At 55.0% G+C, this 12786-nt stretch overlaps 1 protein-coding gene across 7 annotated transcripts in view; it reads left to right on the forward strand.

Moving 5' to 3' along the window:
• The window catches only part of HNF4A (hepatocyte nuclear factor 4 alpha), a 63861-nt gene that overhangs the window by 34160 nt on the left and 16915 nt on the right, over positions 1–12786 (forward strand). For 3 of the 7 annotated variants that reach the window (XM_014735167.2, XM_014735168.2, XM_001502993.6), the window contains exons 1-3: positions 3011–3286; positions 7159–7333; positions 8474–8568. In XM_014735167.2, the coding sequence (XP_014590653.1) occupies positions 3172–3286; positions 7159–7333; positions 8474–8568 (385 nt within the window). In that variant the 5' untranslated portion in view covers positions 3011–3171. Of the gene's footprint in view, positions 1–2988; positions 3287–7158; positions 7334–8473; positions 8569–12786 lie in introns of those variants that run through there. The other 4 variants (XM_070247730.1, XM_070247731.1, XM_070247732.1 and 1 more) reach the window with 2 other exon arrangements.

Here is a 12786-nt window from a genome sequence, read left to right on the forward strand (position 1 = left end):
ACAGAGGCCAGGGTTTGTTCATGGCTGGGCAGGCCGTCCCTAGGAGCTCTCCTGTGCGCAGGCCCTGATTCCAATGGACAATGTGGCCAGTGGGTCAAGGAGTCAACCACCAATGACAATAATCATTGCTGTTGCATGGTATGCCTACACTCTGTCATTTAATGCCCTCACTGTCCCTGTCAGGAAGGTATCAACCCATTTATCTGATGCCAAAACTGAGGCTGAGAGAGGTTGAAACCTGAGGTCACAGAGTCTGGGAAGTTGAGAGTGCCTGGAGTTTGACGCAGGTCTTTCTGATCTCAAGGTCTATGGTTTATTGTCTCGGGGAGGGAGGGGGATACTGAGAACCTTACAGTATTATCTCATTTAATCTTCACAACAAAGTACAGGTTAGACCCGTTTTGCAGAAGGAGAAAGCAAGGCTCTGAAATAATACCTTGCCTGAGACCACAGGGCTGGTAGACCTTACAAGTGATGGGTCATTTATAGGAGGGCGTGTATCTAGAACATACTATCTGGGGTCGGCTATAGGGGGATAATAGATGGTGTATGTAACAGGTTATGCAAGTTATAATTCATGGGGGATAGATTTACTTATGGGGTAGGTTGTGATGGGTGGGACACAGATGGGGTATGGGCTTCTGGAACGTGCCTCATAGGTGGTGGGTCATGCATGTTGTGTCTTTGGCAAAGCATGTATGTCATGGTTGGGGTATTTAGTAGCTCATTGTGTGCAGACTGTCCACCTGGTAGCTCTTGTATGTAACGGGTCGTGTATGTGGCACGGCATGGCTGACCACAGTTGATCTCAGACCTTATTTGATTCTATCTAAGACATCCTCTACAGAGGCTGAAAAATTGTCATTTTCATTACTCATGAAATGTTGATATGCCAAAGATCACCCTCCACTTTTGGAAATGGGGAAGTGTGCCTCTGAGAATCCATGAGACCCCGTGTGTGTAGGCCAGGCTGTTGCTGGACCATGAGAGGAGTAGCTGTGCGTGGCCTGTCACAGATGCCAGGCAGGTGGCAGGACCTGGAATCAGTCCTTCGAGGCCCTTCGCAGAGCTGCCCCGCCTTCTCCTCTGCGTTTCTCCCTTAGTCGGGCCTCTGCCTGGCTCCGCACAGCCCCCAAGGCCCCTGGAGCCGCATCACACGTCCCTGGGGTGGGCCACAGGAGGAACCCGCCAGTCGTTGGAGTCTGCTCCTTCAGGTCCTTAGCAAATCCCAGGGTGTGGGCTGTGGGGGGGCTCTCCCTTCCTCCCTCCCTTGGGGTGTTGTCGTGACCAACAAACAGCTGGGCCAGGATCTTCCCCCCATTTGACAGATGGGGAGAGTGCGGCCCTGAGGGAGCTGCGATTTAAACAGTATCCAGGTAGTGACAGAGCTGGCTCCTATACCCAGGTCTCCTGGCGCCAAATCCGGCCCCTCTTCTCCTCCAGAACAATCGCTCCCCCTACCCCGGCCCCAGTTATCTGAGCTCCGGGAGGAAGATGGAGCGGGCAGAACAGAGCTCTGCAGGCAGAGAAAGGGCTTCAAATAACTGGAAGAATACACACCCTTCAAACACATCTCCTCTCCCGCTGACTGCCCACTCATTAATTCACCCACCCACTTACTCACTCACTCATTAATTCCCTGTTTCACTAATTCACCCGCTCACGACTCACTATCTCACTGATTCTCCCACTCATGCTCCCCGGTCTTATCAAATCCTTCCATCCAGCCCTTGCAGCCGGCAGAGGAGCACAGGCTCCCAGGCCTCCCAGGCCTCGGGTCCTCTGCCTCTGCCTTCAATTTCTACCTTCTACATTGCGACCTTAGCTCCCCAGCTAGACTGGGGGCTCTTAAAATTGTCTGCCTAGAGGACACTGAGGGCTGCAGGGTGCGAGAAGAAAAGGGTGAGCCGTGAGCTGAAGGCAGGCAGGACCGGCGGCATAATTTTCAGGGCCCAGTCCAAAATGAAAATGCAGGGCCTGTTGTGCAGAAATCATTACGAATTTATGCAAGTGCAAAGCCTTAAACCAAGCAAGGGGCCCTGCGTTTGGGGCTCTGTGCGCCTGCTCAGGGGGCACACCCATGGACCCCTCTGAAGCGAGCAGGTGGGTAGAGAGAAACAGGGATTCAGAAAGGGACCCAAGGGGGCTCAGGGAGGAGAAGGGTGGCACTGCCAGGCCCTGCTTGATGTTTTACTCGTGCCATCCCTTTTAATACTCAAGCCGCCCTTTGAGGTTGATTGTGCATTCTACAGAGGAGGAAACTGAGGCTCAGAGAGGAGAATCATTTACCCAAAGTCACGATTAGTAGGTGGTAGGCGCCTGGACATAAATCCACGTCTGTAGGGCTGCAGCCTTGTCTCCGCCCATCCTATGAGGGAGGGAGGGAAGCAGGCTGATGTGATGGGAAATGGGAGATGGAGTCTGTCTGGGCCTGAGCAGCTGGGCACTGTAGGGGCCGGTGGGGGCCATGATGGGGCCTTGGGGAGGAGGGGAGGGGAAGTGGAGGTGAGTCTGGCCCTCCCAGGGGAGGTGGGAAACTGGAAGGGAACTCGCAGAATGAGGATGCAGAAGATTGCTGTCTGGGGCCTGGGATTCAGGCTTTTAGTTCAGGAGCCATGAGGCAGCTTTATCTCTGCAAGAGCATTGAGGCTAGAAGTCAATGATTTGGGAAGTTACTGAATCAGGGCATCTTGGAGGTGGGCCATCAGCGTCTGCATGTCCCAGTTAGAATGCCTGACTTGGGGTTGCCATGACTTGGAGGGTGGCTGAGTCAGGGGTCCAATGAGCGCTGGTGAGTTGGCGTGCCTGCCTTACAGAATCCATACCAAACATAGGGGAGTCAGGGCCCCAACAGTTGTAATAGCACCCCGGGTGTCCGCCAGAAACCAACAAACAGCCAAATCCCGGTGGCCCCGCCCAGCCTATCCTGCAGTGGGGGAGCCGATTAACCATTAACCCCCACCCCTCCCCGGCAGAGCCTCCACCCCTTCTCAGAGGCTAGGCCAAGACTCCCGGCACATCCTCCCAGAGGACGGTTTGAAACGCAGGAAGGCAGAGAGGGCACCTGGGAGGAGGCAGTGGGAGGGCGGAGGGCGGGGGCCGGGGCTCGGCCCAGAGCCTTTGGGGTGGGCATCCTGGGCAGGGCAAGTGGCTGAGGTGTGGAGGGGGAGGATGCGCCTCTCCAAAACCCTCGTCGACATGGACATGGCTGACTACAGTGCTGCGCTGGACCCAGCCTACACCACCCTGGAGTTTGAGAATGTGCAGGTGTTGACGATGGGCAATGGTAGGTGGGGGCAGGTGTGCCAGTTGGGGACAGGTATGCCCAGGGTCTAGGAGTGGGACTTTGGCACTCAATTTTGGGTTGGGAGTAGAATGATAGAAAATGGCAGGTTGGGCCTATAGGTGAGCACAGTGTCGCCAGGTGAAGCAGATGTGCCCAGGTACAGCGCCCAGAGGTATTCTGGGGGAGGGGAGGCCTGCAAGGGCAAATCTGCAGCAAAAGTAGGTCCCAGGTATTCCTGCCAGGTCCTTGCGGTCCCTCAAAGCTGTTCCTGCTAAGCGTGTCACTGGGAGCGGGAACATGATGGTGAGCTCCCTCTTGTCATCCAGCTCCAGTAACTGGGCCCCACATGGCCAATGGGGCCCCTTCTTGAACCCCTTGGGCCTGGGTCCAGAGAGATGGAAATGTGTGTTCTGTCCCTGGAGACGGTGGGTGGAGGGGCAGCTGTGTTTCAGGGTGTCTTTGGGACTCTTCTGGGATGAACGCCCCACTTGGAGAAAGTGGAGCTCTCAGGGAAGTTTTGCTAAATGGGACGCCAATCAGCAGCGTGTGTGTTGTGTGTGTGTGTCGGTGTGTGATGGCGACCTAGAGTGCGTGCGTGAGTTTCCGTGTAAGCGTGCAGATGGGTGGTGCGCTGTGTTGCAAACAAGGGCCCCCTGGGACTATTTGCATGTTTGTGTTCATTTGTGTGTGCCAGTTCTGTGTCTGCTTCCGTTTGCATTTGTTCACTGAGTGGGTGTGTGTTTGCTGGTGTCTCTGGGGTGTGTGTGTTTGTCTTGCTCGTGCATGTAAGCAGCAGGGAGTGTGTGTGCCTGTGGATGCGGATTTGTCGGTGCGCCCTGGGCATTCTCTCTCGTGCCCTGTTTGTACCCGTGTGCACAACCCTGCGCTGGGGGTCAGGGCTCTCTGGGGTGCATGATTCTGCAGACACAATGTGCAGGTTCTTTGACGATGCCATTCGCTGAATGAGATTCCCGTCAGCGGAACGTCTGCTGTCTCTGAGCAGATTTGTCACTTGTGTGTATCTCCCGCAGGTTTATACATCTGCTCCCACATCACCCAGAGCACCTCTGAAGGGGGGTGTCTCCTCCACAGGGAGGTGGGGGAGGGAGGAGACCTGGAAGCCAGGAAGCTTCTAGAGAGGAAGGGCCCTAACTGGTCGCAGGCCAGCCTCAGAGGAGAGGTGGGTGGCAGCTGGCCGAGGTCAGCCTGCCACCTGCCTTCCTTCCATGGCCCTGCAGCATCAATCAAGGGCTGCGAAGCTTGTGTTCAGTTGGGCTCAGCCAGAAAGAGGTGAGTGCCCTGCCCGTGGTCAGTGGGCGCTGCTCGTGGGCAGTCTCACCAGCTGCCCACCTGCCGCTGCCGTCCACTCACTGGGTGACTTTGGGCACATCACCTCCCCTTTCCTGGCCTCTGTGTCTTCTACAAAATGGGCTTACTCACCCAAGGCCTGCTGGCCAGCCGGCTTTTAGGAGTGTCTGGGGGGTCACGTGAGAGAACGAAGAAGAAAACACACAGGAAATGGTAAACAAGGAGCTGCTGCCCTAGGCGGAGTGTCGTGTGACCCCACAGGGACACTGTGTGCTGTCACATTTCTGGCCACCGCCCAGCCCCAGACTGCTCCATCACCCCTTCGGAGCCCGCACCTCCAGCTTCGAGGAATCACATGCACCAAGGCAGAGGCCACGACTAGGTGTCCCAAAGACAGGACAGCCTCCAGCTCTGGAGCCAGAAAGATCTGGGCTCAATTCTGGCTTAGATGCTTCCTACCCGTGGGAACTCGGCAAGCCATTTTCCTCTCTGAGCTTCTGCTTCCTCCTCTGTAAAATGGGCATAAATAATAGCACCTGCCTCCCGGGGCCGACCAGAGGATTAAGGTAACAGTGCCTGAGTGCTCAGCACTGGTACCTGGTCCTGGCCCTCCGTGGGTCATCTCAAGAACTCCGAGCATCTGTGAGAAAGGTCTGCATCCCCGCTGGAGTTTGAAGTGGTCTGAGAGTTGGGGTTATGTTTTGCGTACATCCTGGGCTGGTGGCTTGAAGGCCCCCAAGGAGAGCTCCCCACCCATCCTCTGTCCCCAATTCAGAAGCAGCAGCAGTGTCCTTGTTTATCAGAGGCCCCAGCAGACACCCCAACAAGGGCAGCACTGGCCAGAGTCATCCAGCACACCTGGGCGGTAAAGCTAGCTCCTCTACCTAACAGCAGTGTGATGATCCTAGGCAAGTCCCTTGTCCTCTCTGAGCCTCGGTGTTCTCACCCGGAGAGTGGGGCCAATCAGCTGACACCAGGAGTGAGATGATACACTTGGCAGCACCCAGCCCATGCTGCCCAGGGAGCCCCTTCCCCCCACCTCCACTTGAATGGCCCGGAGTTGTGGGGTCAGCTCTCCCCAGGGGTCGAGGGAGGCGAGGCTGAGGGAGAAAGGGCACCAATGCAGCTTAACAATTATCCTCGTCTCCAGGAATAATTCACCAAGTGGAGGGGGCCATGCTCCTGCGCGCCCTGGGGAGTCTAGGAGATGTTCAGCCAGGTGATGGCAGAAATGAGATGCGGAGGTGTCCACATGTGCGTGGAGACTGGAAGTCACCTGCTCCAAGAGCTTTCTTCTGCAGAAAAGTTTTTATTTCACAAACGCTGATATAGTGCTTATTCTGTGCCAGGCACCTCACACATATTGACTCACTGAATCCTCATAACAGTCCTAGGGAATCATTATGCTCCCCGTTTGACAAGTGAGGGAATGAAGGAGTGGAGAAGTAAACTAACCCAGCCAGTGTCACGTGGCGAAGAAGTGGACAAGCCGGGCTTTACCCCTGACAGAAAGGCTACAGAGCGTGTGCTCTTAAGTACAGCGCTAGCCCCTCTCCAGTTCTTAGCTGGATGTTCCCTAAGAATTCAAGGTCAGGTTCAGGGTGTCCGTGAAAAAACGTGTGTGTGGATGACTTTGTGCAGTGTGCATAGGCATGCATTTTTCTGGGGAGATGGTCCAAAGTGGTTATCATCTTCTCCATGAGGTCGTGCAAGATTTGCATCCAAAAATGGGTTCAGCTGCTGAGATTAAAAACAAAAAAATTAAAAAGAACCCGACCAGTTGAACTCCCCAGTTTCACAGTTAGAGAAACCGAGGCCCAGGGAAAATTGAAGCTAGGAAAAGGAACTTGCCCAAAGTCACAGGCGAGTGACTAGCACCCAGGACTCCCCAGCTCCCGGTTCCAGATCTTTGCCACCTGCCTCTTGTCTCCCTCCTCAGGTATATATACATGCGGTAGCTTTTGCCTCTGGGACAGGAAGTGTTTGAGAAGTGCCCTTACCATGACCCTCCTAGGAGGGCAAATGGCCACTGTCCTTGGTGCAGTCTTCTCATTCCCTGGGAGAGTTTGCAGAGCCCCTGGGTACCAAGCTGAGACCCATTTAGCCCTGGTCACTCAGTGAGAAATGGGAGACGGGACCTGGTTCTGGGCAGACACTGGGGGAGTATTCCTCCCTTCCATGCCCCCTCTGCCTAGTCAATCAGGGTCTATAAGGGTTGGATGAATTCTAGGAGGTGATCAGGTTTTCATCACTTCCCAGAGAAAGCTGGGGCTAGCAGTCTCCACCACAGGGAGAAGCAGACCTCCACCAGTGACTCTGTGAAGTCAGTATCACAACCATCCCTAAGATATAGATGCAGAATGGAGGTTCCAACATGCCAAGGGACCTGCCCAAGGTCACTGAGGGAGTGGGAATGGCACCCAGGTCTGGCTGAGGCTGAAGCCCTGGGGAGATCCCCAAAACACTCATATTGGTTCCTGAATCTAAACCACCAGGAGAGGGGGGCTTCTGGGAGGTGACTTCCCGCCCCTCCCGAGTCCTCACTCTTTTTCCTTCTGGTGCAGACACATCACCATCAGAAGGTACCAACCTCAGTGCACCCAACAGCCTGGGTGTCAGCGCCCTGTGTGCCATCTGTGGGGACCGGGCCACAGGCAAACACTATGGCGCCTCGAGCTGTGATGGCTGCAAGGGTTTCTTCCGGAGGAGCGTGAGAAAGAACCACATGTACTCCTGCAGGTGAGGAGCCCCTGCTGGGGGCCTTGATTTCTCCAGCTGGGAAATGGGCCCACTTAAGCTAATGTTCCCCAGGATCTGTCTTCTCCCTGACTGGGTCCCAGAGGCATCTGCCCTTCAAGGCCTTCAAGCCTCCTCTGGTTTCTTAGGCCATGTGGATTCAGATGGGAGCAGTTATTCTAGGAACCTCATTGACTGATCATAAAACTATTGGCTGCTCTTTATTGAGCACTTACTATATGCCAGGCACCATACGAAGTCTTCACGTATATTTCACTGTCCTTACAAGCCCACCATTATTTTTCCCCTTAAGCAAATGAGGATCCATGAGGCATAGGACCAAGCCTCCTCTGAAGCCTCAGAGGATGGAGTCCATACCCCAACCTGGTGCTTTTTCTGGGGCAAATAGAAGATTGGCTCCAGGCCCTTCACCTATTCTAAGAGCTTCCCGCGGCCTTGGGATCCCTCCTTCGAGAGCATCTCCCTTTCTGAGTAACAACAATAATAAAAAAGCAGCAGTTGTCAGTTATGAGGACTTGCTGTGCTCAGACACTGTGCCCAGCCCCATCGTGTGTCAGCTCGTTTTCACCTGTCAACCCCCCTTGAGGTGGTTACTATTATTCCTGTTTTATAGATGAGGAAGCTGTGGCTTGGAGAGGGCTAGGAATTTGCCCAAGGTCACGCAGCTTGAATCAATGGCAGAGCCCAAGCTGACACTCAGGGCTCCACCCATAACCACTGAGGAGCACTACCTCTACTTATATCCACCTCTAGAGAGTGGCTTATGTGGACCAAGTACTGACTCCAGGCCATAACCCAATGCCGACTGTGGGCTCTGAGCTTTTATAGGACCTGGTGGAAACAGCAGGGCCCTGGGACTCAAGGGGCAAGGATTCCCAATTCAGCTCTCCCACCAGGCTGAGTAATCCAGGGGTGCATGTCGCCTCTCGGAGCCTGTTTATCAGGACTGAGTTGGACTCTTGGAGAGTCCGTGGCGCCTTTCTCATGGTTAGCATGAAAACTCCTGGGATGAAGCATTAGAGCAAGGAAGCTGGTGACCAGCCAGATGGCAGGGGTTCTAGTCTGGTCCTGGGACAGGGAGGGCTGTCCCTTCTCCATCTAACCATCCCAAGCCCTCCCCAGATTTAGTCGGCAGTGCGTGGTGGACAAAGACAAAAGGAACCAGTGCCGCTACTGCAGGCTCAAGAAGTGCTTCCGGGCTGGCATGAAGAAGGAAGGTGAGCCTCCGCCCCCACCCTCACCGTCCCGTGGCCCCACCTGCACCCACGGCTCCCCAACAGGCAGTCATTTACAACTGTGGCCACGACTTTATGACTCGGTGACTGGCTAATGGCTGAGAGGAGGGAGGGCCTGGAAATCTGACCATAGGGAGGGGCTGGGCTTGGTCTTGAGAAAGATTCAAAGAGATAAGCTCCCACTCTCAGCTACTCGGGTTCCCAGCAACCACCACCCCCACCTGCCTTTGCCACTACGAGGCAGCCAAGGCGGGGTTTTTTTTCTTAGCATATATTTCAAACCTTAGAAAGAGTGTGGAAAATGACATTACAAATGTCCATGTACCCGCCCCCCAAGGCTCAGCAAACGTGGTTGGAGGGGGGCAGCCCTATTCCTGAGCTTCCTGTCCTGAGGCAAGTGCCCACTTCCTCAGTCTTTATTCTCCAGTATGAGGTGATCCAAAGTGTTCATGTCCTAGGGAATGGGAACAAGGCATCAGCCTCATCCTGAGGGGAGCAGAAGGGGAACACTGGAGCACAGCACACACTGAGGTCTGGCGCGGCCTCCTGCTGCCAGCAGATAACAGTCATTGCACTGGGCTTTTCCACCACTGATAGCTCCTTTCATCCCCATGACAACCCTATGTGGCTGGCAGTACGGTTATTATTCCTCTTTTCATGGATGGGGGAACTGAGGCCCAGAATGGTTCAGCAACCTGCCTAAGGCCGCACAGCTGGTCAATGCAAGATCTGAGGTTTGAACCCAGAGCTTTGCATTCGAGTTCAGTGCTGTGTAGATGATACCTCAACGCTGCCTACATTACACCCTGCAAAGCTTAGGAACACTTAAAATTTTCCCAGTCCAAGCTCAGGAAGCAAAAATCCTTCAACTGCTACTTGAGTAACTTGAGTTCATTCTCAGATCTCTTCATCTCCCTCTCCCCTAAACTCAGCCTGCCCAGCTCTGGGCAGGTCTCGCCCCTAGACCTTCACTTCTCGCCCGCAGCTGTGGCACACCAGCCAAACCCTTGGTCTGCTACTGTACAAACACACACACACACTCCCTACTCCACCCCACAGCAGGAACCTGGGACCCAGCCCCCTAGCCACCGGAGGAGGAACTCGCCTTGGGCAGCCTCTGCTCCCCTGTCTCTGCCTCTGAGCCCCCATTTTCTCTGCCCCCTCCCTAGGGAATGTCTTCTGTGTCTGGTCCCTACGGGGCCTGGGTTTGAGTTCATGAGGCCTGATGGGAGACCTGGGCCCGCTGATCCGGATGAAGCACGGAGTGCTCTCCAAGGCCCTCTCCTGCTCTCGGCACAATTCCAGCATCCAGACCTCAGTGGTTCTCAAAGTGGGGAGGGGCTTTCTCAAAGGGCAAGTGTCCCCACCTCTCACCCAGTTTTCAGTGGGCTGGGGCCTCTCTTACCCCTTCTCACCTCCAAGTTGGGAGAAATGTTAGGAATGGCAGTGTGACACTTGCATGAACATGGGAGGCAAGACAAAGATTGAGACCTGCGGTCCGAGGCCCTGACAGTAGATGGTTCTAATAGTCAGTCACTCTGTTACCCCAACAGCCTGTGACTTTAGGTTCAAGACAATGAATCTCTCACGTTAAAATTGCAGGCCTTGTGACAGGCGGGTGGGAGAAGGGTTGGCAGCACCCCCCTGAGCAGATGGCTGCCTTCCTGGGCTGTATGCGGCCTGATCCTGCACCTGGTCAGTCTTTGTAATGTTTCTCGTTAAACACCGAGAGTCATTTTCACGTGTGTCACTTCAGGGAAGTTTCTGCCACTTCTGGACTCCAGTGTTCCCATCCATAAAATGAGGGGGTTGATAATGACCCCTTCCAGTGCTGCGAGTCTAGCTATGTACTCTCTGGTCTCCCTGCACGAGTACACGCTGCCCAGCAGGACACGTGTGTTCGCCCCCTGGTCCTTCCCCTGAGCTGCCAAGGAGGCAGCAGGCCCGCATCCCAGCTCCTGGGAGGGGAGAGAGAGTCCCAGGCCCTTCTGCCTCAGCTCAGCTTTGAAAATAGCCATTGCTTCTTGGCTCGGGGAAGGTGGCATTATGCCAGGAGGATGGGAGAACTGGCTGAGGGCGGGCGAGTGCGGGCTGGTAAATGTTGGTGCTTATGTACATGCCTGGGTTAACCGGGAGTTCATGACACGTGCAGTCACCTGGTTGCTTTGAGAGTAGGCCAGGGGAGCAATTGCCACTGTGGTCAAGGCTTGGGAAGCAAGGGTCTGGCTAGTTCTCCCTGAGTCTTGCAGTCCCAGCACCCTCCTCAGCCTGGCGGGAAGTTCCCAAAGCCAAGAGAGATGCTCATGGAAGCTTCAGTGATCAGGAGAGTTGGAAGGAGTTTTTCATTTCTCGTCCTCAATGGCCTTAGGAGGATTTGGGAATTGAAACCCAAAAGTTGCCCCTGAGGACAGGAAGTCATGGGCTACAAACGTAGGATTTGCAGACCAGCCGGGTGTATACAAGGTCATCAAATCCACCCCTTCCTACTTTACAGATGGGGAAATTGAGGCCAGAGAGGGAACACGATTGGGTCAAGGGTGGAATCAGGACTAGACTCAGACTCCCCAGAGCTGAGCAGACCCCAGGCTCCCTGGATTGAACCCGGGACTGATAAGCTTAGGAGGCATCCTCTCTGGTCTAGATTCCTGAAACTTCCTCTTGACCACAGGCAAGGGCTCCAGATCTCACAGGCCTCTAAGTCTTGGCCGCAGGATATTCTATAGTGTCCACAAGTGGGTTCCCTGAAGGGACAAAGACTCTGGAGAGAAAGCTGGGGGTCAGCGGCCCAAAAGTAGGTCGCAAATTCCTTCCTATAACAGGAGACCAGGAAGAGAGCCAGACCCAGGACCAATGTCCGGCTCCTGCCATCAGAAACCCAGCCCAGGAAGCAGGGCCGGGGTGCAGGAGGTGTGGGGTGGTGGGGGGCCAGGGGCCGCCCACCTGATGGGCCCTTCCTCAGAATCTGGCCCAGCCCCCTGCAGGCCCCCATCCTGGGTTCTCTGGGAAGACAGGCTCATCCTCCTCTCCGCCTCTGCCTGGGTCGGTTAATGTTCAATAGAAGTTACATTAGGTCCCCGACCCTGCTAATACTGAGCAAACATTTGGAAAACATCATTCCGTGACTGAGCTCGCGCCGCGCTGATAAGGCCGTCCTAACCTTGAGGAGCCCAATCCGCGGCTGCTGACAGCAGCCCTTTCATTCGGCCCGCCTCTGCCGGCGCCGGCAGGGTGCGGGGAGGGTGCGGGCCCGCGGGCGGGCGGGGCTGGGAGCTGGCCCGTCCAGGGGGGTGGGACTCAGGAGAGGAGACAGCTTGCCTGGGACTTCTTTATATGCCACCAACTCCGGGGCTCTGTTTCGACGATTTGACTTTCATTCTCTGATTTCAACAATGCGTGAAATCAAGAGAAAGTTGAACGGCTGGGATGTCAATGTCCCATGGAGACATAGAGCTTCCGCCTCCTAAGAAGCGGTGCTCTGTCCAGCACCTTCTTTCATTCACTCGATAAGGATTTATTGAGCACCGACTGTGTGCTGGGCTCTGTTCTACCAGAGGAACAAAGTTCTGGCTCTGGATCTTTCCTTCTCCTAGAGAGACAGAGAGTTAAGGAAGGAACAAAGAATTCTACAGTAAGTGCCAAGAAGAAAAATAAAGCAGGATAAAAGGCAGCGCTTAGGGAGGAAATGCCACACCAGACAGGGTGGTCAGAGAGGGCGTCTCTGAGAAGGTGGAGATGGGAGTGAGGTGGAGGAGAAGCTAAGCCGTTTGAGAGAGACAATTCCAGGCAGTGGAGCAGTGGCAGCCAAGCCCCTGAGGGAGAGCGGCCGGGTGCGTCCACGGAACGCTGGTTTGGGGCACTGGAGGGGTCTGACCTGAGGTCAGTTTCAGCCAATCCCTTTGTCCTCTGAGAGGCGCACAGACTGTACGGACAAGGCCAGAAGGACAGAGACCAGTGAGGAGGGCCCGGACCACTCCAGGGGAGAGACAGCAGGGCCCAGACCAGAGTGGGAGCCATGGATCGACTTTGTAAGGATTCCTGACCATTTGGGGTGCGAGAAAGGGAAGGATAGCAGATTCCTGTCCCTGAGATGCAAGAGGCTCCCAAGGAGCAGGTTTGGGAGGGAAAAGCTTAGAGATGGGGAAACTGAGGCCCAGAGAGAGGATGTGATTCCTACCAGCAACCACCGACAGGGAGCAGCAA

The sequence above is a fragment of the Equus caballus genome, chromosome 22 (genome assembly GCF_041296265.1).
Source record: "Equus caballus isolate H_3958 breed thoroughbred chromosome 22, TB-T2T, whole genome shotgun sequence".
Taxonomy (NCBI): domain Eukaryota; kingdom Metazoa; phylum Chordata; class Mammalia; order Perissodactyla; family Equidae; genus Equus; species Equus caballus.